General features: G+C 35.0%; 1 protein-coding gene across 5 annotated transcripts in view; it reads left to right on the top strand.

Moving 5' to 3' along the window:
• ARHGAP24 (Rho GTPase activating protein 24) overlaps positions 1-22,715 on the top strand; it is a 527,050-nt gene that overhangs the window by 485,121 nt on the left and 19,214 nt on the right. For all 5 annotated transcript variants that reach the window (XM_058296019.2, XM_058296028.2, XM_058296043.2 and 2 more), the window contains 3 exons: positions 17,821-17,953; positions 18,660-18,733; positions 20,873-20,994. In XM_058296019.2, the coding sequence (XP_058152002.1) occupies positions 17,821-17,953; positions 18,660-18,733; positions 20,873-20,994 (329 nt within the window). The remainder of the gene's footprint in view (positions 1-17,820; positions 17,954-18,659; positions 18,734-20,872; positions 20,995-22,715) is intronic.

The following is a 22,715-nucleotide window of genomic DNA, read 5'->3' as shown; positions in this document are numbered from 1 at the left end:
TTTGGGGCCCTTGATACTTGAAAATTGAAAATTGCCTATTAAGTATCATATCTATTTGAAAGGGTAGAATACATGGATAAACATCAATCTACAGTACAGTCAGATGAGAAGACACTTGAAAACATGACAAGATAAAGGAAGCGTCATTGAGAATATGGGCTCTTACTAAAAATCCAAGAAATGCACATTAAATCATTTAATATCCTTTTTCTGGTCACATTAACAAAGTCCTGAAAAAAGATAATAGTGAGATAGGTGTCCTGATCCTGAGAGTATAAATCGTTATTGTCTTTCTAAAGTGATGTAACAATATATTTAAAATACCTTTAAGGAGGTAATTCCAGTTCTAGAAAAAGAGCAGCTATGTAAACAAAGTACAAAGTTGTTTATTGCAATTTCTATAATTGGAAGAAAATGGACAGCCAACTATATCTCCAACAGTAGAAGATGGTTAATTAGTAAGAGTAAATTCATATAACAGCATATTATACAGTTCTTGAATTTTCTAATTACATAATGATAAATGACAAAATGAGACAAGATCAATTAAAACCCTGACTTGTTACAGAAAATATTACAATTTACAAGGATTCATAAATCCACTACGAGAGAAAAGACTTAAATGTGGAGGCAAAAAAATGCATGGGAAATTGGGGTCAGAAAATGAATTTAAAACTACAGATAAAACTTTTTGCAGGGAAACTATATAGCTTGTACTAAACTTTCTAGCAACCAATATGAAAAAGAATCCTGGTCAGTTGTCACATAGCTCTGACCTGTTTGCAAGAGAGAAACAACTTAAGTAAGACAAATATATATATATATATGTTTTTGGCACTAAGATTAGAAACTTTGTTAGTGGAATCCTCATAAAGAGATTATTGTATAATGGATGAGCACCATCCTCTACAATAAATTTCATGAGGCAGTGATGAGTTTCAGTGGTCTGTTTTACAGATTAGAGAGAGACAGAGAGACAGAGAGAGAGAGAGCTGGAGATGGCATTATAGCAAAGCATGTATTAGTAAAAATCATTTTGCTATAGACCTTTAGGGTTTGGTTCTTATAACAGATCTTTGTTAATTTGGTATAATGGAGGTATATTTTATACATTTTAGAATACCTGTAAGAACAGATGTACCCTATAAGCAATTATCTTCAAATCTAGCTCTTGATAACTATTGGCTGACAATGAAACAGCATGCTACTTGGTAGCATTACTAGCATACTTACAGAATAAAAACGAGAATCTTTATTCATTTGCTTAGTGATTCATCATTTCAGGTGTCTCCATTTTCAAAGCAAACCAACTCAAAACTTTATGGCTTAAAACAATGACAATTAAGTATCCACTCAAGATTCTGCAATGTGGGTAGGACTTTGCCAGTATGTGCGTATTTCTCCCCCACATTTATTTTTCTCCTCCACATTGTGTTGACTGAGTACATAGACTAGGTATGAAAATTCCAATATGGCTTCACTCAGGTGCCTGAAACCTTGTCTTGGTGGCTAAAATGGCTAGAGAATGCTTGGGACTCTCATTTTACAGTCTCACATCAAAGAGGGCATCTTCCTGTTGTTGAGTTTCTTGAATATGTGGGCATAAGTTTTCCATCAAATTTGGAAACTTTATGGTTACTATTTTCTTACACATATTGTTTCTGCCCTGATCTATCTTCTCTCTTTATAGGACTATTATTACAGTTATGTTTTACCACTTGATATTGTCTCACAGGTGAAAGAGACTTTTTTCCCATTTTTTTTCCCTAACTCTTTTGTACTCTGGCCTTTAATTTGCATAATTTCTATTGTCCTGTCTCCAAAATCGTTAATCTTTTCCTTCTCAGTGTCTAGTCTACTGTTATGTCTGTCCAATGGATTTTTCATTCTGTTTTATTTTTCAGCTTAAAATTCCATTTGATTTGACCTCTTTTCTTATCATATTTATTTTACGTTAAATCATTCAAAGTGCATGTTTCTTTTGGAACAACTTTAAAATCCTTGTCTAGTATTTCCATAATTTCTGTCATTTAGGGTGTGTTTCTACTGACTAATTTTTCTCCTTTTTATGTACATTTTTCTGTTTTTGCATGCCCAATAATTTTTTATTTGCTATTGTCCATTGTTGACCATCATGTTGTTGATTGCCTGGATTTCATTATCTTTCTTTAAAGGGTTTTATGTTTCTCTTGTAAGGCAGTTTATTTAGTTGTGGATCTGTTTAATTGTGTCAAATCTCCTTTTAAATTTTGTTAGATTTAGAACTAGTTAAGATTTACTCGTAAGACAAAGCATTTCTGGAGTCTTTACTGAATGCCTTTGGTGTTCAATAAGTTCTCTCTATACTGATGGGTCAGAATTCAAATGTCTTCCATACCTATGCACCCCAGTAATTTTTTGGCTTATAGCTCCTTGGCATTATTTCCCTGTAAGTTGTTATTTGTTTCGCTGCTTGGAATTTCACCTTTTCTGTGCTTATATTGATATTTAATCATAGACTCAAATGAAACTATATGTGGATTTCTGCAACCTTCTACTTCAGAATGCCCTCTTCTCCAGTAGTCTGCACCACAAATGCATGCTACCTCAACCTCCCCACACGTCAATCTCCGTCTGGTTAGCTCTGTCTGGTTAGCAACTGCTATGCTCTGTTTAGGTCCCTAATCTCTGTCCTAGGATATATATCTCCAGGTGCAAGCCTGGAGTAATCTTAAGACTCACTTCATTTGTTTCCATACTTTCAAGGATCACAATTTTGCACTACTTGTCAACAAACAATTTTTCAACAACAGGTATGGAATAGACTCTCCTCTCTATATAGTCACTCTGAAATCCTGTTGGACCCATGTTAAAACACCCTATCTGGATACAAGAATGCTTCAAGATTAGGGCTTGTTTCCCTCATCCTTTGTTTTTCTCTACTCTCAGGTCTTTCCTCTGGACACTTGGTTCTGCCCTTTGAGACTGCTTTCCTTTTCCCTAAGAAATGGCCCACATTTTTGCTCTAGTATTCTCACCCTGCTTCCTGTCCATAAAAAGTTGGGGAACTAAGACTGTTTACTTGTTTACATTTTGAATTATCATTGTCCTCTTAATTCCCAGTTGGTTTAATTACTTTAAAAGCATTCTTGGGTGTCAATTTATAATCAACTTCATGAGACAAAGTCACCCCATAAATCTCTTTATGGTAGGTTCTCCCATGCCCCAGCTGGATCAGCTACAATGACTGATGGTTAGTTGAGCCTGTCTCTTTCTCCTTGCATCTCACATCCTCCAGGGATTCGCTCTTACTCAGATTGTTGGATGCTACACAGTGGTTCAGGATGCAAATATAGCAAGAGCAGAAGCTATCTGGCTTCTTAAGAGCTAGGCTCTGAACTGGCCCATTATCACTTCCAATAGATGCTATTGGTCAAAAGCAAGTCACAAGCCCAGCCCAGATAAAAAGGGATAGAAAACTGACTTACTGCTTGATGCAAGGAGTGGTATGTATGTACAGGCATGGGAAAATTGATTAACAGTCACCTTGGAGACAATCTACTTCATTTATTCATCCAACAAACAGTTTTTCAGTGTTTACTGTGTCTTAGGCATTGTTCTCGGTAAAGAAGACAGAGAAGATTCCATCTCTTCTGGGTTTTCCATTGCTAGCGGAGGCAGATATACAATAAAATATAATTTTAGAGAGTGATAAGGATGACATGGTAATATGTTAGAGAATAATGTGCTAAAGATACACATTCCTTCCTAAGGCAGTAAAATTTGAGTTTACATTTGAATGGCAAGAAGTCTTGTTTGGATAATTAAAAAATAAAAATATGTAATAAAAGTAATAAAAAACTTTGAAATTAAAATTTTTTTAAAAAAAGTGGAAGTTTGGCATACTTAAGATACGGTGGAGGCACATCCTGGGTAGAAGAAATAGCATATACAAAGGCTTTGTGACAGTCATTAGCTTGGCTTGTTTGAAGAACATAAAGGCCATTGTGGCTAGATAATAGTGATTGATGGATAGAGTCCTCTGAAATGAGATGGAAGAGGTTGGTCATGTATGTCCCATAGATTATAGCCAGGAATTTAGCTTTAACTCCAAGGGAAATGGAAATCTATTGAAAGGTATCTAGAAGGAAAATAATATCATGTTATTTATTTTTTTATGTTCTAGTTTGCTGGGCTGCCAAAAATGCAATATGCCAGAAATGAGTTGGTGTTTACAATGGCAATTCATTAGTTTACACACTTAGAGATCTAAGGCCATGAAAATGTCCAAATTAAGGCATCATAAGGCAATGTTTTCTCCCTGTAGAATGACTGCCAGCAATCTGGACTTCTCTGGCCCATGTAAAGGCACATGGCAGTATCTGCAGTTCTCTTCCTCCTCTCCTGGATTTTGTTGCTTTCAGCCTTTTGGTTCCATGGTGCCCCCTCCCCCTCTATTCATCCAATTAATGAAAGACTCCAGTAAGAGGATTAAGACCCACCTGGGCAGGCCTTAATTAAATTAACCTAATCAAAAGATCCTTAACTGAAGTAACCCAATCAAAAAGTCCTACCCACAATAGGTTCACACCCACAGGAATGAACCAGCTTCAAGAACATGATTTTCTGGGACACATACAGTCTTAAACTACCACAATTAATAAAAGACCACTCTAGCAGCTTAATTTCCCTGAAAAAAAAAAAAATATATATATATATATATATATCCTCCTTTTGATAAATTATCACACTGAAGTCCCTATTCTCAGGGAGGCAGATATGCAAATTTCTGGACTCTGCTGATTAAAATAAGAGATTCCCAGATCCATGAACAGTGACATAAGAAGAAATAACATATTTGTGGTAAAATATAATTCTAAATTACCCTGGTACAGGAAATACATAATCCATAATATCCCAAGGGGGGTGAGATTATTTTCAGAAACTTGTCCAAGTACAGTGTTCTGCCCCCATCTAACTTTTTATTTAATTGACTTGGTATGGTATTTCACATGACCAAGCCCTATCTCAGGTTTCAGTCTTCAGAACATGGAGACAAACTTCCCAGGAACATTTATTAGTTCAAGTTATTCCTACCAGTATTCACTAGGAAAATGGTAAAAATGAATGTAAGTTAATAAACACAGATGACACATAATACCTTGAATAGATAATAGGATGTAAAGCAAAGTGCAGAACTATTCAATTATGAAATATTAAAAAGTGAGGATGAATAAATATTTTCCCTATTTATTCTAATAATGCTTGTATTTCACTACAAAGAGCCAACAAGATTTAACTTTCATCTTTTTATTTATTAAAACCTGGAAACTAGTCCTCACAGGAATGTTACAAAGAAAATCTTTATTCACTGACATTAAAATTCTAATCTCCAGCTCTAAATTTTGATTTTTAAAGTGACCTTTTTTCTAGTAACATTTTCGAATGAAAGTATTTTTAGAGTTTAAGCATTATTAAAATTATGTTTTAAATTTAGGGTATTAAACAGATATCCTAGTTCCTAGCATTCTCTTCTTCATTCTTTATATTTAGCCATGCAAACAAAATATAAAATATTATATTTTATATTAAATCTCTCCACTTTAGGGGGAACTAAAATGAAGCATAGAATGTGTAAAATCAAATTAGAAGCTGAAATGCTATTTTGTTTCCAGACCTCTCCAGATGTCATCAGCTGTTAAAGAAAATGTATTTTGGAAGTGTTGGGAAGGTAGAGTCAAGAATGCCCACGTAGGTGTCACCATCATGGCATTGACTGCTCAGCAACAAAATTACTTTGCCCTTACAGCATAGCATTCAAGAGCAAGGGCAGAAGCCTCTATGAAGCCAGTGATTTTACATATTCTGTCCAGGAACTGAGTGAACAGCTGCTGTCTGAGGCACCCCAGCTGCCTACCCACCTACTCAATTTATTCTGCCCTCCTCACCCCTCCTTCTTCTTTTCTCCCCTTCCTCCTTTTCTTTTATTTGTTTTAGTGACTGAATTATGATCATTAAACAAATTGCAATTAAAAAAAAAAAAAAGCCAAGAAAGGCAGGCACAGTTTAATTCTCCAAGTAGCAGTATAGTTTTGGGCATTACCTGACCAGAGTTATTTTTATAACTCTTGGAACTTGAAAGCTGAGAGCACAATAAACCTGGTAGAGACTTTCAAATGTTAGTTCATGCAAGAGTGACCTAGAGAAATGTTTTGAAAACTGAAATGCCCAAACCGCATTCCCTCTTATTCAGATTTAAAAGGTTGGGTGACACATTTTAAACAGATTCCCAGATAATTTTTATATGCCTGGTCCTCAAAACATACCTGTAGATGATAGGCTATGTAAGTGTGGGGATCAAGGGAAGTCATGAATTTAGTGTTAAGCACCCTAACTTATTAGCCATGATCTTGCACTGAGCCTTAGTTTTCATATATATGAAATGCAGGGGAACATCAACCTAACAGCATTATTGCAAACGACATATTAATTCTGACTAGGTGAGGCATGTCATATGTTACTGTGAAAGATAAATTGCTTTCTGTAGTATAGAGTTGGTGCATAAAAATATTTCCTATCTGCTGGATAAGACCTGAATTTTTAGGAAAGTCTGAAAAGTACCCTGCACCTTCCTGGTTTGATTCACATGAAAACCCAAACACTGGGAGTTTAGTAGCAAACTGCACAATTACCTAGCCTTTGTATTGTAGTGTGGAAAATTATCTAAGCATAAAGTTTGTTAGAGCAACGTGGAGAAAGTAAGTTATAGCTTGAGGTCATGTGGATGAGTAAAATGGAGAAATTTATGTCACTAAAGGCTTAGAAGAAGGAAGAGCAGACACTCGGGAGTTTGCCTAAGGCATTCCCTGATCAAGGAGGTGGAAAACTGGCTACCTGTTTTCAGCACCTTAAATAATTCTCTGAAGTCAAGAGAGAAGCCACCCCTCCAAAATCCTGAACAGTGATCTAGGTATAGTAACTCTTAAAATTCCTATTTCTTGATGCAGTTGTTAGAGGTATGATGGCATGACAAGATTTGAAAACCGTGGCCTTAGAGTACTTCTCAAACTTCTGCCATTCACATAGTACCAGCATACCAGCGTAATGTTATCCATATCAATATAACTATGTTTATAAACTCTGTTTATTGATAGTTTTCTTTCAACTTATTCACTGTTTTCTTTATCAATTTCATCATAAAAGAAACTTTATATCATTCTGTTAATTGAGACCAAACACCACTTGCCATGAATAGAAGGTAACTGTACCATAAAAATGCAATGGCGACAAAAGCATATTCTTAAGTGCCAGCTAAATACAGTCTTTCTAAGACTCTGACCCTAAATCCCACTGTTTGATAACAATGAAGATGGTGAGTCTGTAACAAGACTGAGATTGCCAACTGAAACTTATTCTTTGATATAATTAGGAGAATTGAAAGAGATTTGGAAAAGTTCTAATACTCCTACTATGTGATTTGATTTCACTTAGTACTCTATTTTTTTGTGGTGCCTTAAATTATTTGATATAGCCCACACTTTAAGGAAGTCAGGTCCTTCTTTGCTATCAGTGACCAGCCTACTTCTCTAACTTGCGAGTTATTCCCTTCTGAATATGCTAAGATCTGAAAAATTAATGGGACTTAAGGGAAAATACCTTATGCACAGAAAATCCTCACATGAGTGGATGTTTACAAAATATTTTATGTAAGACAGGTTGTTCACTAGAAAGCTGGCATGTTTCATTGTGTTTTACTCTCCGATGGTGCTTCAGAGGTAATCACCGGACATTGTAAATCCTCACAGGGCCTACATGATGGAATAGAGGAGAGTATGGGCCATGATGTGAACCAATGTATATGAGGTGCAGAGGTGCCCAAAGATGTACTTACCAAATCCAATGGATGTGTCATGATGATGGGAACGAGTGTTGTTGGGGGGGGGGAGAGGGGGGGTGGGGGGGTGGGGTTGAATGGGACCTCACATATATATTTTTAATGTAATATTATTACAAAGTCAATAAAAAAAAAAAAAAAAAAAAAAAAAAAGTAGCTGAAGCCAGGGGCGTGAGCTTCACATTTCTTCCTATTTATCTTTGAAGAATTTGGGCCCCCTTCCATTGAAACACAAACGGGTAATGAATAAAAACAACTAATTGCATTTTCAAGTATTTGGTATATCTGTTGGCAATTGTGTATTTATTCTCAAGGAGGTAGTGTAGGAGTTAAGAGCTCAGATTTTGGTGAAAAGCACAGAAGGGATTAAATCCCAGATCCACCATTTACTTCCTAACAACCTAGGACTGTTATTTAACTTCTTCAAACTCTAATTTTCTTATCTGTAAAATGGAAATAATGCTTACCCTCACAGGGCTGTTGTGTTCATTTACTTAAAAACAAAACAATACAGAATAAAAACACCAGGGCTGAATGGTATAATGTGAATAAAACGCTCAGCACAGGCTCTGGCATAGCCCATTGTAAATATCATCTGTTTATTGTCAACCAGTCTAAGTGTTGAGAATACGTTTGTAATAAAAGGCTGTTGGAGTGTACAGAGAGGGTAGGTTTTGCATGGTCTTGGGTGATTTTGCTATTGACTTGTAGACTCATCTGGATATACTTGAAAGTCCTCTTAAGTTCACTCTAATGTTATAATTTAGAGATTCTACAATATAAAGCTAGGCTTCTATTTACTCATCTTTTTATTAGGCACAAAGCTTTTGTTTTCTACCAGAGTCTGATAATCACAATTACCCAAATATGTGAAAATTACAGAAGAAAGTGGGCTACATACAATAGGGTCCACTTGCAATAGGGTCCTTGTTGCAGACACATTAAAAAGAAAATTAGATATATTAAGGAAAACTTGACTACTATTTAGTCCTTGTTAGCTAAAGGAATTTGGCGTATTTTATTTTTTATCTTAAAAGAGACATATTAAAGTATGTATATTATAGATAATTTAAGCTTATAAATATTTCCTCAGCATTAGAATATCAAAAATATTTTAGTTTGCTAAAAGTTTCTGGGGAACAATATACAAGAAATGGGTTGACTTTTATAATGGGAATTTATTGGGTTCAAAGTTTATATTTCTGAGGCTGTGAAAATGTCCAAATCAAAGCATTACTGTTTCATGGAAGTTTGGTTGCTGGTGATCCTGGACTCCTGCCACGTGGCAAGACACAATGGTGGCTCTGTAGGTCTCGGCCTTCCACTCCAGGCTCACTTTCTTTCCCAGCTCAGCTGAGGGAAATCAGCACTTGACAGTGTCAGCTCCTCTTTCTCCTCTCCCCCGGGCCTCATTGCTCCAGCTTCTTGTTCTCCTTGGACCTGTCCGGGACTTCTTTCTGTGCTTCTATGCTCCCCTGATTCCAGCCTCTGGCCTCTGGGACCCTTCTTTCTGTCTCTGCAGCTTTTATCTGTGTCTTTGGCTTTTCAGTCCTCTGTTTATAAGGGACTACAGTACAAGAATTAAGACCTATCCTGAATGAGGCGGGTCGTATCTTAAATTAAGATCCACCTTACCAAAAGATCATATTTAAAATGGTTCCATACCCACAGAAAAGGGTTAACTTGAAGAATGTACTTTTTTGGGGTACATAAAGCTTCAAACCATCACAGTGTTTCTCTAGGAAAACCTTGAATGCATAATCTGAATCTCTTAGAAAAAGATCAATTATTGAATGCATTATGATGATTTCTTTGTTTCTCCTGAAACTCCATATGCAGAATTTTTACTCAATTTTTCCTTAGAGAAAGAAAAAACATGTAGGTAGACAATATATAATGATAAAGTAACCCAATAAAATTGAAGTTTTCTATTTCAGCTAAGCCAAGTTTATTAACTGTTTTCCAAGATTTTGAAGGTCTTCATGTGAAACTAAACTTAAAATTCGCAGCAGGAAAGGAATAACTGAAACAAAACACAGCTATGGAATGCAGTCTCAGGTAGCTATATTCACTAGAAGTAAAGACCTGAAAAGTGGTAGAGACAGGTAACTTCTTTATAAAAGAATACCCTCTCTGATTGTATACCAAATGTTAGGAAAGACAACATACTTTAATGAAGCAAGAAATGCAAACTCATTATTTACATAACCTGGTTATATAATGACAAAATTATAACATACTTAGAGATTGTACATTATTTCTTTTGGTTCCCTTTCTTGTTGTGCCGTTATTGGGGTAAATGTGAAGTGAGCATGCAATGTCTCAGTCTACCTCTCAAATGATACCATTAACTAATAAGGTGAAATTTGTTAAGTATAATTTTTATATTTCTATAAATAAATTTCCTTGTTATGTCTCTTACTCTGCATAGTTTTTAATATATATGTGTGTATGTGTGTGTGTATATATATATATAATCTGATAATAGGTCATTCCAATTGACACTAACCTACCAATCATTATAATCATTCTTGCTTTTTTCAATATATTTTTTATGCTTTATGAATCTAGGAAATTGTGTTCCATAGAACAGCCAGAGGAAGCGTTAATGTGGTTCTGCTCCATCTTGACTCCCCACCTTAAATTCAGAATGCTTATGTTTATTTGAAATCCTGAGAAAACTAACTACTTGCTGTACTGCCAATTATACATATTATTACTGTATGGGCCCTCAAATGCTTTAACTTTCTCCTGGGACAGTTTAAGCAATAAGGATCTCCTGACACTGAGAAAAGAGCTAAGTTCAGTGTGTACAGTCTACACATGGTTTTAGGTGATCCTCAATTGATATGTTAATGACAATTCTACAAAGAAAAATATACATATGCCTATGTATGTATGTGTATATATGTGTGTTTATATGCATGTGTATGTATAGAACTATACAAATTCATATACTTAAAATAGAGTCCCTGGGGTTTGCAAATAGTTTAATTATAATCTCTTTATCATTAGGAATTTCAAATAATTCCTTACATCAATACTTCTTCTAAATATTTATATACTTGTTGATATGATAGGATCTTAGTTCAGTAGGAAAATTTTTGAGGCATCATTGATTTCAGATTTAATATATATGGGAGAAATTTAGATTTATTATTTCATTTTGTTTATAATTTAACTTCTAAACGTTTGGAAAATAAAGCCCTTTAATACTACAAGTATGATACCTATGCATTTGAATTTACTGCTAAGTTAAATTTGGATATGACATCTAATATTGGGTCTGAAATTACTGGACTTGGAGGGACATATTGGGCTTATTTTAATAGACATGGTGATTATTTCCTTAATTGACAGCACTTAAGGTTTTAATTATTATTATCTTTTTGCTGTTGTTGGAATTGAGTGCATGTGTAGGGACAATTAGCACATTTAAAATAATTGTACTAATAAAGTATTGCTTAAGGAAACTTTCCTCAATATTCTACCTCAAAACTTATTAGTGATTCATTAGCCTACCTTCACCCAAAAAACCCCTTAGATTTTAATGGAAAAAGTCAGGTTTTTTAAATACTTGTGCTTAAATTTTTAACATTGCGTTTCCTTGCTTGTTTGCCATGAGAAAATGCTAAAGGAGGAATGATTTTATTGCCTGGAGAGATTTTTATTTTAGTTTAGCTTTGTTTATATGGAATTCAAAGAGTGAATGGGACATCTAGGAACTCAATGGAAAGGTCTGGACAGAGATGTGTACTTTGTAGTTGTTGTAGACAAGTAATAGTTGAAGTCATGGATTTATTCAGAGAGCATGCATAGGGTCCAGGAAACAACAACACAGAGACCAGCAGAGGACAAGGAGCTTGGCAGCCAGCTGATAAGCCACGATGGTGAAAGGAGATGGAAGGATGAGGTTAGTGAAGAGTCCAAAAACAATGGAATGAGAAACTTTCTCAAGGGAATATTAGTCAAAAGAAGCAAACAGACATATATCCATGATTCTTTTTCAGTTGTGGATGTAGTTACTTTCTTTTGAAAAGTCTATGGTTTGGAAGCACTAAACTCAGATGGCTCAAAGTAATCTTTTCCTTACAGCTATACAATAGGGCATTTTATTCATTATCTTGAATACCTTATGCACATATAAGGATGTGTGTATGTGTGCACACATGTTTGTATGGAGTTTGGAGTGACGGTATACCAAAATGTAAAATATCCTTCCTATGTGATTAGCTAGATTGTAAAGGAAGAGTCTCTACACAACTACCTCTATGTACATAAGTAATTTTAGAAGTAGGAAAGAAAAGATCAATGTGGCCATTTAAGCATGAGCAAAGATCTCCACCACATTCCCTGCACTACCTACTCTATCAGGGAACACTGGAGAGACAAGTATGGAAGTAGTATGCTCCTGTGGGTGTTAAAAGTGGTCAATTTAAACTTGAGACCATTACACATTGGAATTTCTTCCTTGCCTTGGAAGTTTTCTACCCAAAATACAAGCTTATATCAGTACTTCTAATCATTGGTTACCTATGAGAATCACTTCACTAAAGTGATTCTCATAGGTGATTTTCAGCTTTTTAAAATCACATAGTCCAGGTGTCATTCAGCCCAGACCAATTACATCAGAATATATAAGGCCCAATCGTCAGTATTTTAAAAAACTTTCCCAGTGATTCTAGTGTGCAACCAAGATTGAGAAACTCTTCTATATTACATTGGTCTATTGGATGATGGTTTCAAAAGTCCACATTATCTGAAAGTATGTTTCCGTTTTTTCCTCCTAATATCTCATCACCCAGTACTCTAATAGTATTTGTAACAGTTTTGCAGCCATGCTCACCAAATGCAGATTTGGGAGTCATCATGCAGTTCTCTGTATCAGTATATTTAAACCAGGAGAATGGTGTTGGGAAAAGCACTAATTCCTTTTAATCCAGGACTTTGCCTGGACATGAAACTCTCTTAATGTGGTATATAATTCAGTGATGATATTTACATAACTCTACAATAAGTTTTGTCAGTTTAATCAGATTCATGTTTCACTGCCAAGCATAACAGTTTTGACAGTAACACAAGAAAAATAAGTTTGAACACAGCTAGACTTCCCTTGTAAACATTTAGTTTGGTCTAGAGCTGCTTACTAGCTTTAGGATTTCCTTTTTTTCCTTGGTGAAATCAGTGGAAAATCAGCATTTGCTTAAGCAAGACCATTTAGTGGTGTTCTTCATCTTGATAGTAGTCTCAAAATTTTCTTTCTCCAATATGTTCTCCCTGGAGTTTGATGGATATAACACTATTTTTTTAATTCCAAGTGAATTCCATACTCATCTCACTATGTTTGGCAAATTGACAAAAACCTTGATAACTTCCTTTGTGGATGCTTTTGAAATTCATTCTATTCAGTTAAAGCAAGTGATTATATTGTGTTCTGTGCTTATTTTCCACAGAAATGGAAAATTACCCTTTCTAATTTTGAGGCTTAATGGTGTAAAAGTTTTGTCTGTGTATTCTTATACTTGTAATTACCATGGCATTTGGATTTATCAGTGTGTGTAAGTTTATCAGCAGAGGAGGGAGTGGAGTTAAGGGATGAGAGTGGAGGGATTGTCAGACTTTTTGTCCCTGTGCAGATGAGTAACAGGCCTATATTTTACATAGATTGTAAACAGGACAGGTAATTTCTAGAATGTATAAAGAACATTCTTACGATCCCATACCTGAAGGACTTAGCAGTTAAATATAAATAAATATTATGAAGTAGAAAAAAAGTGAGGTTATGGTATAGAAAAATGTTGGTGATGAGTTAGAGCTATGAACCCAAGGAGGACAGAAAGAGTTCGTGTTTTAATTTCTCTTTCACCTAATATGTGGCATGAGGCATTGCACACCATGGGTGTACAGTAACTATCAGGGAAATGAATGATTTATAGAACTATCCCATAATGTCCAAAGAAAACCCACGAGGATATAAAATTAGATGAATTGTAGAAAATCTCATAGAATCATTCCTTTAAGCTAGATACAAAGCACTACGGACAAAGAAACAATTCAGAAGTTCAAGTACAATATAAAACTAAACTCATATGTTAATCAATTAGAGGACAAATGCTACAGAGCATCTGGCCTGGTAACTCTTTTATTCAGGACCTCTGGGCATGTCTTTGTCTGTTTACTATCATTGGATATAATGTACATGATTATTTATCTTAATATCTGAAAACAAATTCAACTACCAGGTATTGAAAGAGATAAAAGTCTGTAGAATAATACATTAGCAAATAGTTTAAGACTTCTATCAAAAGAGTATGACTCTAAAACACCTCATATTTCAGTGATTAGCCAGAAAGAATATATTTCTGTGCAGTTTCCTGTTAAATTATCCCAAATGGAGTTAATAACAAGGTCTAGTCATTGGACTTCTGTGAGGGCCTGACACAGAGTAAGATGCGTGTGTGTAGGTGTGTATTGTTATTATTAGGGTGTTTGTATACTCCATTGAATGTCACCTTTTACCACAATGCAGTCACATCCCTTGACTTTAGTGAAGACTGAGACAAAGGTGAGGCAGAGATGGCATGTTCCTGCAGGTGCATTGGACAATTAACACATTTATTGGCATTTATGGATGCACATATAAAAACAATTATTAACCAAAGTAGTAGGATTTCAGTAAGGAATATCAGTCTTGGAATTAAGTGCAGAGAAGATTTTTATTTTATGGAGTGGGTATGCAAAGAGATTTTGCAGAGAAGCACCAAGCTTTCCATTGCAGTAGTATAATTGAAATTGGAGCATATTAACTGTGAACAACTTGAGGTAAGCCAGAACTGGAAAAACATGCTGGAATCTGTCCAGAAGTGATTGTTTTCCTCCATTCAGTGGGAAAGGACAAAGCCAAAAATGCAAACAGTAGGAAAATACAGAAGTGTCTAGTTCTACAAAATAAGCTAAGTTTAATAAGCTCAGAAAAACGAGTCATAAATTTTTAAGTTTTAGCCTTTAAGCAAAAATTTCATAACCTTTGTTAATTCAAAAACTAGAAAGTATATGTGGTACTTTGTTTTTTCTTTTTCATTTCTATATAACTAACAGACTATGTTACATTGGCTAATGCACAAAAGCTAATGTAATGTATCCCTTTAGAGAAGGAATAAAATAAACATCTCACTCCACCTCTTTCACCTTGATTCATAGCTCAAATATTTCTATTCTTGGAACATTACTGCAGCTTTGGTTCTAAGAAAATTGATGGTAAAGGAAGAATGATTTGGCAGTCTTTCAGTCTTCACAATTTTCACATTGCACTGATAAGTCTAACTTTGCAATCGCACCATCTAGTGTTCAAAGGTCTTCAGTATTGTGCTCGCCAAGTGCTTCATTTCATTAGAAGCAAAACAATACAGGAAGTTACAACCGAGTCACCTTAGAAACAGTGTGCTTAACGAGTGTCAGTGTAATTATAGGTCATCTTTGAAACACTAAAACATGTTTCTTTTTAAATATATTTCTTGTTTTATCATTATCGTCACAGTTATTGCATTTATTTCATAAATATTTTTATGTATTCTATTTATATGGTCATACCAATTATACATAAAATATTCTTATATTTAGTTTATATTTTATTTTTTATAATCTTTTCTGTGCCTACCTCGACTTGAACCATATTGTAATTGACTCTAAAGGCAACACAAACCAACCCAGCCATGATGGTGAACTGGATTAGAGTGGGATCTTTATTAGGATATTTGATGGAATTACATATCTTGCCGCAGGCTGTTGGTTTTTTACAACTAAGTACTTTACCCTATAGCAAGAGAAATAGAAAATTATTTTCCGGTGTCAAAGTCAAAAGGGCTTTGATCTGCATAAAATAGAATGTGCCAAAGGGAGAGCAGAGGACTAATATCTTCTTTGTCATACTATCGAGACTATTTTAGGTCTATCTTTTAAAATTTTTCTCTGGGAAGTATTTTTGGGAATTAAGGAGCTTGGTCACAGGCCTCAAGATGTTCTGGAAACATGATTTTTATTTTATTTAGTAGTCTTTAAGATGAGCTTTTTAATATTGTCTATCAGTTCAGAATTTTAAAGGAAAAGAAGTGTTTATTAAATAATTGATTTTTGGGACTTCTTAGAGTCTTCCAGAAAGACAAGGAAAATGCTACATAAATAAACACTGAAACATTAGTATGTCCTCTCTGTAACTCACATAATTTGTTTTTGTCCTTTGCTGAATATCAGAGTGGCAGGATAGTTTACTGAAATATTTATATTTTGTTCTGAGTCTGCTCTGATTGACTGCAGAGTAAAACTGGAACATTTATCCCTTTCCCCTGTGTAATTCCAAGGTTGGTGAAATCCTGTGGTCCATGAGGATGCTGCCCTGCCTTGAACCTCACCATCCTCCTCCGAGCCTTGGCTGTCCAGGCCTTGGTTAGTTCCTCAAGCACATGAAGTGCCTCTGACTGAGGCTCTGCTTACCTCCTTTGCTTTAACAAGGAAGGTTTCCTCTTCCCACCTGCTCTAAGTTAATTCTGGCACACCCTTCAGATCTTGGTCCGAGAATCAATTCCTCAGAAAAGCCCCACTAACCCCTAGATTAGTTTTCTCTTGTTATAAGGTAGAACCAAATGTTTTGACATATTACCACTCACCATACTTTATAATTATATACTTGTATTCTTAGCTGCTTAATAAGTACTGCCCCCACTAGATTATAAATTTTGAGGCTAGAATAATGCCCTTTTTAAGTCCCTTGGGGTACTAGCCATTGTGTTTTTTATAATGCCCAATACTGTATATTTGTACAGGAAATACCTGATAAAACCAACCTGTGTCCAGATTGATAACTGAGATGCCCATTGCCCCTTTTGAGAGGTCAATTCTCCTTCCATACCATTTTTGGTGCAATAGATTATTCACTAAGGCAGAAAATCCCAATGCCTAACTGCAAATTCTCAGGATAGTCCCTTCTGGGAACTTGTCACCTTCTGCAGCACAGCTGGGAGTGGGTGTAAGTTCTCACTTCTAACAGAATACCCTTACCTTTTCACCACTACTGTTCCTGGTTCAGGGAAATCAATTGATCTTTCACTCCTCACCCACCTGTCTCTCCTTTTCACTTGCCTGCTTCTTCTCCCCACAAATTAAAAACAAAACAAAAGTACCATTTTTATTGTCACCCATTACACAGATCAAGAGGAGAGAGGCAGATTTAGAGAACAAAATATAAATATTTCAGTAAACTATCCTGCCACTCTGATATTCAACAAAGAACAAATAAATTATGCCAGTTGCACAGAGCACTTACTAAGTTTTCAGTGTTTATTTGTGTAGCATTTTCCTTGTCTTTCTGGAAGACTCTAAGTATTCCCAAAAATTGTAAATTAGACATGTGAATCATGCTGAGAATCAACCATCTTCAAAATGAACTCTGCTTAAAAGATTATAGCATGTCATATTAAGCTTCAGGTATCAGTAAGCAAATCACCAATGTCTGTTAAGCATTTTGAGAGATGAAGTTAGGATTCAGAAATAGTTGATTTTGACATTGAAAATGCACTTATTTACTTAACTATAATATAGAGTTGGTATTTTTTGTAAACTGTACTATGTTTTATTAAAAGTCTAGTATATTCTCATTATTTTCCAATGTTAACATGTTTGGTCTGTATCAAATACACACAAAAGAAAAATACTTGAACTTTCAAATATTTTCCAACAATACTAAGGCTTGTATGTGCCCCCTATCTCCCCCTCCTCTCCATTTAACAGGCATTATATAAGTGTGTGCTCCCTGAAAAGCAGATTGGCTGATTCAATTGCCAACCTGCGTAGAATTTTGACTCTTAGAAGTAAATGTATGTATATTTGATATAATAATGTCAAATGGCATAAAGTTGACTCCAAATAATGTTTTCACACTTCTGTTTCCACAGCAACACAGATGTACACACGGTGGCATCACTTCTTAAACTGTACCTTCGAGAACTTCCAGAGCCAGTTATTCCCTATGCAAAGTATGAAGATTTTTTGTCATGTGCCAAAATGCTCGGCAAGGAAGAGGAAGCAGTAAGTCAATACACTTATTTCCACATAAGCTCCTGGTCTTTAATTTGTAAATTGTCCTCTGCCTTTATCCTTGGATTGTCTTCCACAATTCTGTGGTTTACCACACATATTTATATTTTACACACACAACTCAGATTCCATTTTTAATCACCTTTCTGCTCTAAAGGAAGAATGCAGACTGAATAAATGAAATCAAACACCACTTACCAATCTGCTATCCTAAATGGTTAATTGTGGTACATCAGACCAAACGTCCCATGCAAAAAGTGGGGGTACCTTGTTTTACATCCTGTTTTTCATTGCTTGCCCCACCCCAGATCATATCAGTACATCCTAGAGCGGGGGCTGGCAAACTAAAGCCCATGAACCAAGTCCTCTTTGCTTCCTCCTTTTCACAGTTTTTTCCCTGCCAAATAATCTTATTGTAAATGAGTCTGTTTTTCCTTTGCAGTTATTTGTGAACAGGTTTTACAAGTGTTAAAAGGATTTTACTTAAATCTGTTTCTCCACAAATACTTATGGAAGTATTAAAAATACTTGCACATTTTAAAAAATAGTTTTAAAATGCTCTCTGTAATTTTCAGGACAGTACCCTTCACTGATAAAATATAAAACCAATAAGAAAAACTGCATGCCAGCTCCCCACTTGCTTTGATTCCAAGGCCACTATGTAGGAAGATAACATTTATTCTCTCTTTGTACTCAGGGTGTTAAGGAATTAGAGAAGCAGGTGAAAAGTTTGCCAGTGGTCAATTACAACCTCCTCAAATATATCTGCAGGTAAGAACTGTCCTAAAGATATAACAAAACAAAACTGTAGTTAATTGACCACTTGACAGTGAATAAAATCACTTAACTGCTCTGAACTTGTGTTGAACTCTGTAAAATTAAGAGCTTTGACAAGGGAATCTCAAAAGTTTCTTTGAGTATTAAAATTACTTGTTATTTGGTGTTTTTTGAAGTTACTCTTGCCTCTCTATGTTAAAAATATGCTGTTTTGCACTTCCAACAAAGTTGTTTATATCATGTGGGGAATAGTATCATTGAGAAGGAGCATGAGAAAGACCTACATGGGAATCTAGATTTCACAATTGACTACTTACTCGAATCTAAGACTCCTAAGAAGTACAATGGTGATGAAAATACACATTTCCCAAAGTTGTTTTAAATTATATTTTAAATTATCAATATATATAAGTGTTCAATAAATATTTTTTTCTTTCTGTTACTCTCCCACCTCAAGACTCATTGAAAAGACATTTTAATTCAAATCTGTTAGAACAATCATTGTGCCTAGTGAGACTCTATCAATGACCATGTTATATTAAGGGATCAAATACATAAAATTGAAATTTATAATTGATTTAAATAAAGGGATTAATATTGACAAACAATTCACTACAGGGTGTATTTCAATGATAGTTTCTCAGTCCATTTTTAAATAATACTCAAATTTCTACATCAAAACAGTACATCATTTACATGTGCTTTTAGCAATGATTAGCTAAATGTTTAACATACTAGGAAAAATGACTTTAAGACCAAAGCCAGGCAATATGGACTTTATTGTCAACTGTAACCTAGTAGGAATTCCAAAACTTCCTACCATAACAACAGCTCATGATGGTTACGCTTAGGAATCAGTCAGGACCTCAGGTTGCAGAATTTGAAAAAGCAAGAAACGTTTCATTGACAGCATATACTATCAATTTTTACCATGCAAGTCTTCCATCCCAAGGTTTCCAACTAATTCAAACAATTATAGTAGGTGAGAAAAAGAGCATATTCTCCTGAGGTAAAAGGGATAAAAATGTGTTTGATAACTATTTTGCAAGGCTTTATCTCTGCAATATAAAAAGCTAAACTCTCTTGAAACATTTAAACAAATTTTAAATTTCAAGTCTTTCAAGTAAGAAATGATAGCTTGATCTTTTCTCCTTCAGCTTTACTTCATTTTAGGCTGTATAAAAGTAGTAAACAAGTGGAAATAAAAACCTTTCTTCAACTCGTGGGGAAGGAGTTAAGAGCACAAGACTGTAGTCAATCTATCTGGGCTCAAATCTCAGCATTGCCACTAAGAACTCTATGTGTCTGGAGAAGATTGTTTCACACCTGCAAAATGAAGACAATAATAATTCCTAGCTCATATAAATGTTTTTAGAATTTAATAATTTTGCACTGTGACTTGTACTTAATAGTTAAATATATGACTTTTATATTTCATTTCTTCTTTATCTCTTCAGTACAGTTAGAAATCAATGAAAAGTAGACACTTTTGTATCAATGAAGAAGGTGAAGGAGTGAAGAAAGGCTGAAAGTTCACAAAAACAATCCCTACTACTATTTTATGCCTCTCAATTCTTTAGCATTTAATAAATTGAAACAATTTGTGCTTGAAATTGCTCATATCAGCAGAACAGAGATTTTAATTTAAACCATGTTTTATCTCATTTTTTAAGAGACAATAAATTTGAAGCTTACAAATTATTCTGCAAAGAGAGTTAATTCCTCTTCTCTAAGATAAGGAATTGCTCCAGATGATGTTCTTTACAGTTCTTAAATTGAGTATGTACATAAACTTAATGTTTTTTTGTGGTACTGGAAGGGAATCCATATTCTTGACTCTTAGGTCAACATTGGCATTGTCCAAAAACACTTAATACAGTGATTACAAGAGGAAACCAAGCCAGGGCAGGCCAGAAGTCATATTTGATATGATCCTTCAAGTTTGGTCCTTCATAATTTGCAACATAGTTTCTCCATATTTTTCCTGAGAGACGTTTGGATTTCCATATAATTTTATTTCCACAGTCATCATTAAACATGTATCTCCAGTTCATAAATTTCCCAATGATCAATTTTCTTCCACTGACAATTTTGATCCCATTGTGTTCCATTTGTGTTCTTACCATTCAACAGGTTCTTAGATGAAGTACAGTCCTATTCAGGAGTGAACAAAATGAGTGCACAGAATTTGGCAACTGTATTTGGACCTAATATTCTGCGTCCTAAAGTTGAAGACCCTTTAACCATTATGGAGGGTAAGTAAACAATTATAATATATTCTTAACAAAAGAAGAATCAACTGCTTTCAGTTGTCTTGTACCTTCTCCTCTGAGTAAATGAGAGAAATGAATGAACCCATGGAAACTCTGTTTATTGATTTTTGAGTTCTTTAAATGAAAAGTCTTCTCTTTGGGAGCCAAGTATTTCTTTGACTTTGTTGATTACAATAATTCACTAAAGGATTCTTCATAGCCTTATGAGAATAAATGGAGTTTCCATAAATCATCTATAAAATATTACACAAGAAGCTCTCCCTTCTGGGAGTTGTGTAGTATTGTCCTGGTCTGCTGACCCCCAAAGCATGTCCCTTGGACAAATTTTGGTCCTTTTTCTGTTGTTTTTGTGAGAGAGTTGAGCCCTGCCTGCCTACTCTGATACCATCTTCCTGGAACTCCAGCCTTCTATTCTTGCCTGCACCACTCTTGAGTGGAGCTTCCACCTTTCTGAGCTGAGAATGGGGTGGGAGAGAGTGATCTTGGTTCAAATACCAGACTTTCCTTTCTTATGAAATCTCCATAGATCTTCTTTAATAGATGTTTCTCCATTTGTTATATTCCCTTAACACCATTTTCAGGGACTTTAAATGGTTGTTTTAAAAATAATTTTCACCAGTTTTACTGCAGATCTCCTCGTACTGTCATGATGGAAGTTGATCTTCCCTTCCTTGATTTTATTCAGACCTTCTTTTTACTTCATCTCTATTCTTGTCCTGCTCATTTTCAATTCCAGCCTAACAGTTTCTAGTCATTGTGGAACCCTGTTCTGGAAATGAGCTTTGGTTGTTCACTGTCAAGAGTTCACAAGAGGCTCTAACTCCTTCAGACCTTATAGCAAATCACCTCTATTATGTTAGACACAAACCCTCCCAGTTTCAGCTCTTGTTCTTAAATTAGCTCTTTGAATTTTCCAGAGAATATCTATTTAATTTGGGACTTTCTCATTCTCAGGTCCATGAGAGTCCCCATTGCTTCATTCTACGCATACATACATACCAGTAATACCATGCAGGTCTTGTGGCAATGGGGGTTTGTTCTCACCAACTTGTATTTGGGACTTATGGGAAAACTTATCCCAATTTTATTGTAAATGTCCATAAGTATTTGATTTTGCTCTTTAGTTGCTCTCTGTTTTTATGTGAGAATTTCAAGGGACTCAATATTATTCTGCTGCTATCTTCATAGAAGTCAGTATTTTTTTTGAACACTTGTTGCTGTTTTAAAATTAATATTAAAATTTACATAGTACTTTCCCCCCTCTGAAATTATAAACAGAAGAAACAGTTCTACTCTGAAAGAATTATCCTAAAATCTGAATGTCCTATGGCACTAAGCAGCACCATTTTAAAAAGAATCTTCTGTCTCTGTTTCTAGATAAGAAACCTGATTCCCAAAGAAGAAAAATAATTTTCTCTAAATACAGTGATCTAAATGCAAAAGATAGGTGCATAATTAGACAAATAGTTTTTTGGTTTTTTTTTAAAGTAGGGGAAAATGTATCAGCAAAATAATGCTATTTATTTCCAAAATTTGGGAAGGTCCCAAAAGGTATCAATTCCTTAGGAATTCAGTTGTTTTTTTTTTAACCCAGATGTGATCTAGTCCCTGAGCAAACTGTTTCACACCAACCAAAAGTTCAGGAGTCTTCATAGATCATATAAACCATATGTCACTCTGCTACTTCTTGGCCCAGTCTCAGC

Source organism: Dasypus novemcinctus, chromosome 1 (assembly GCF_030445035.2).
Source record: "Dasypus novemcinctus isolate mDasNov1 chromosome 1, mDasNov1.1.hap2, whole genome shotgun sequence".
NCBI classification, from domain to species: Eukaryota; Metazoa; Chordata; class Mammalia; order Cingulata; family Dasypodidae; genus Dasypus; species Dasypus novemcinctus.
This window is presented reverse-complemented; position numbering and strand designations above follow the sequence as displayed.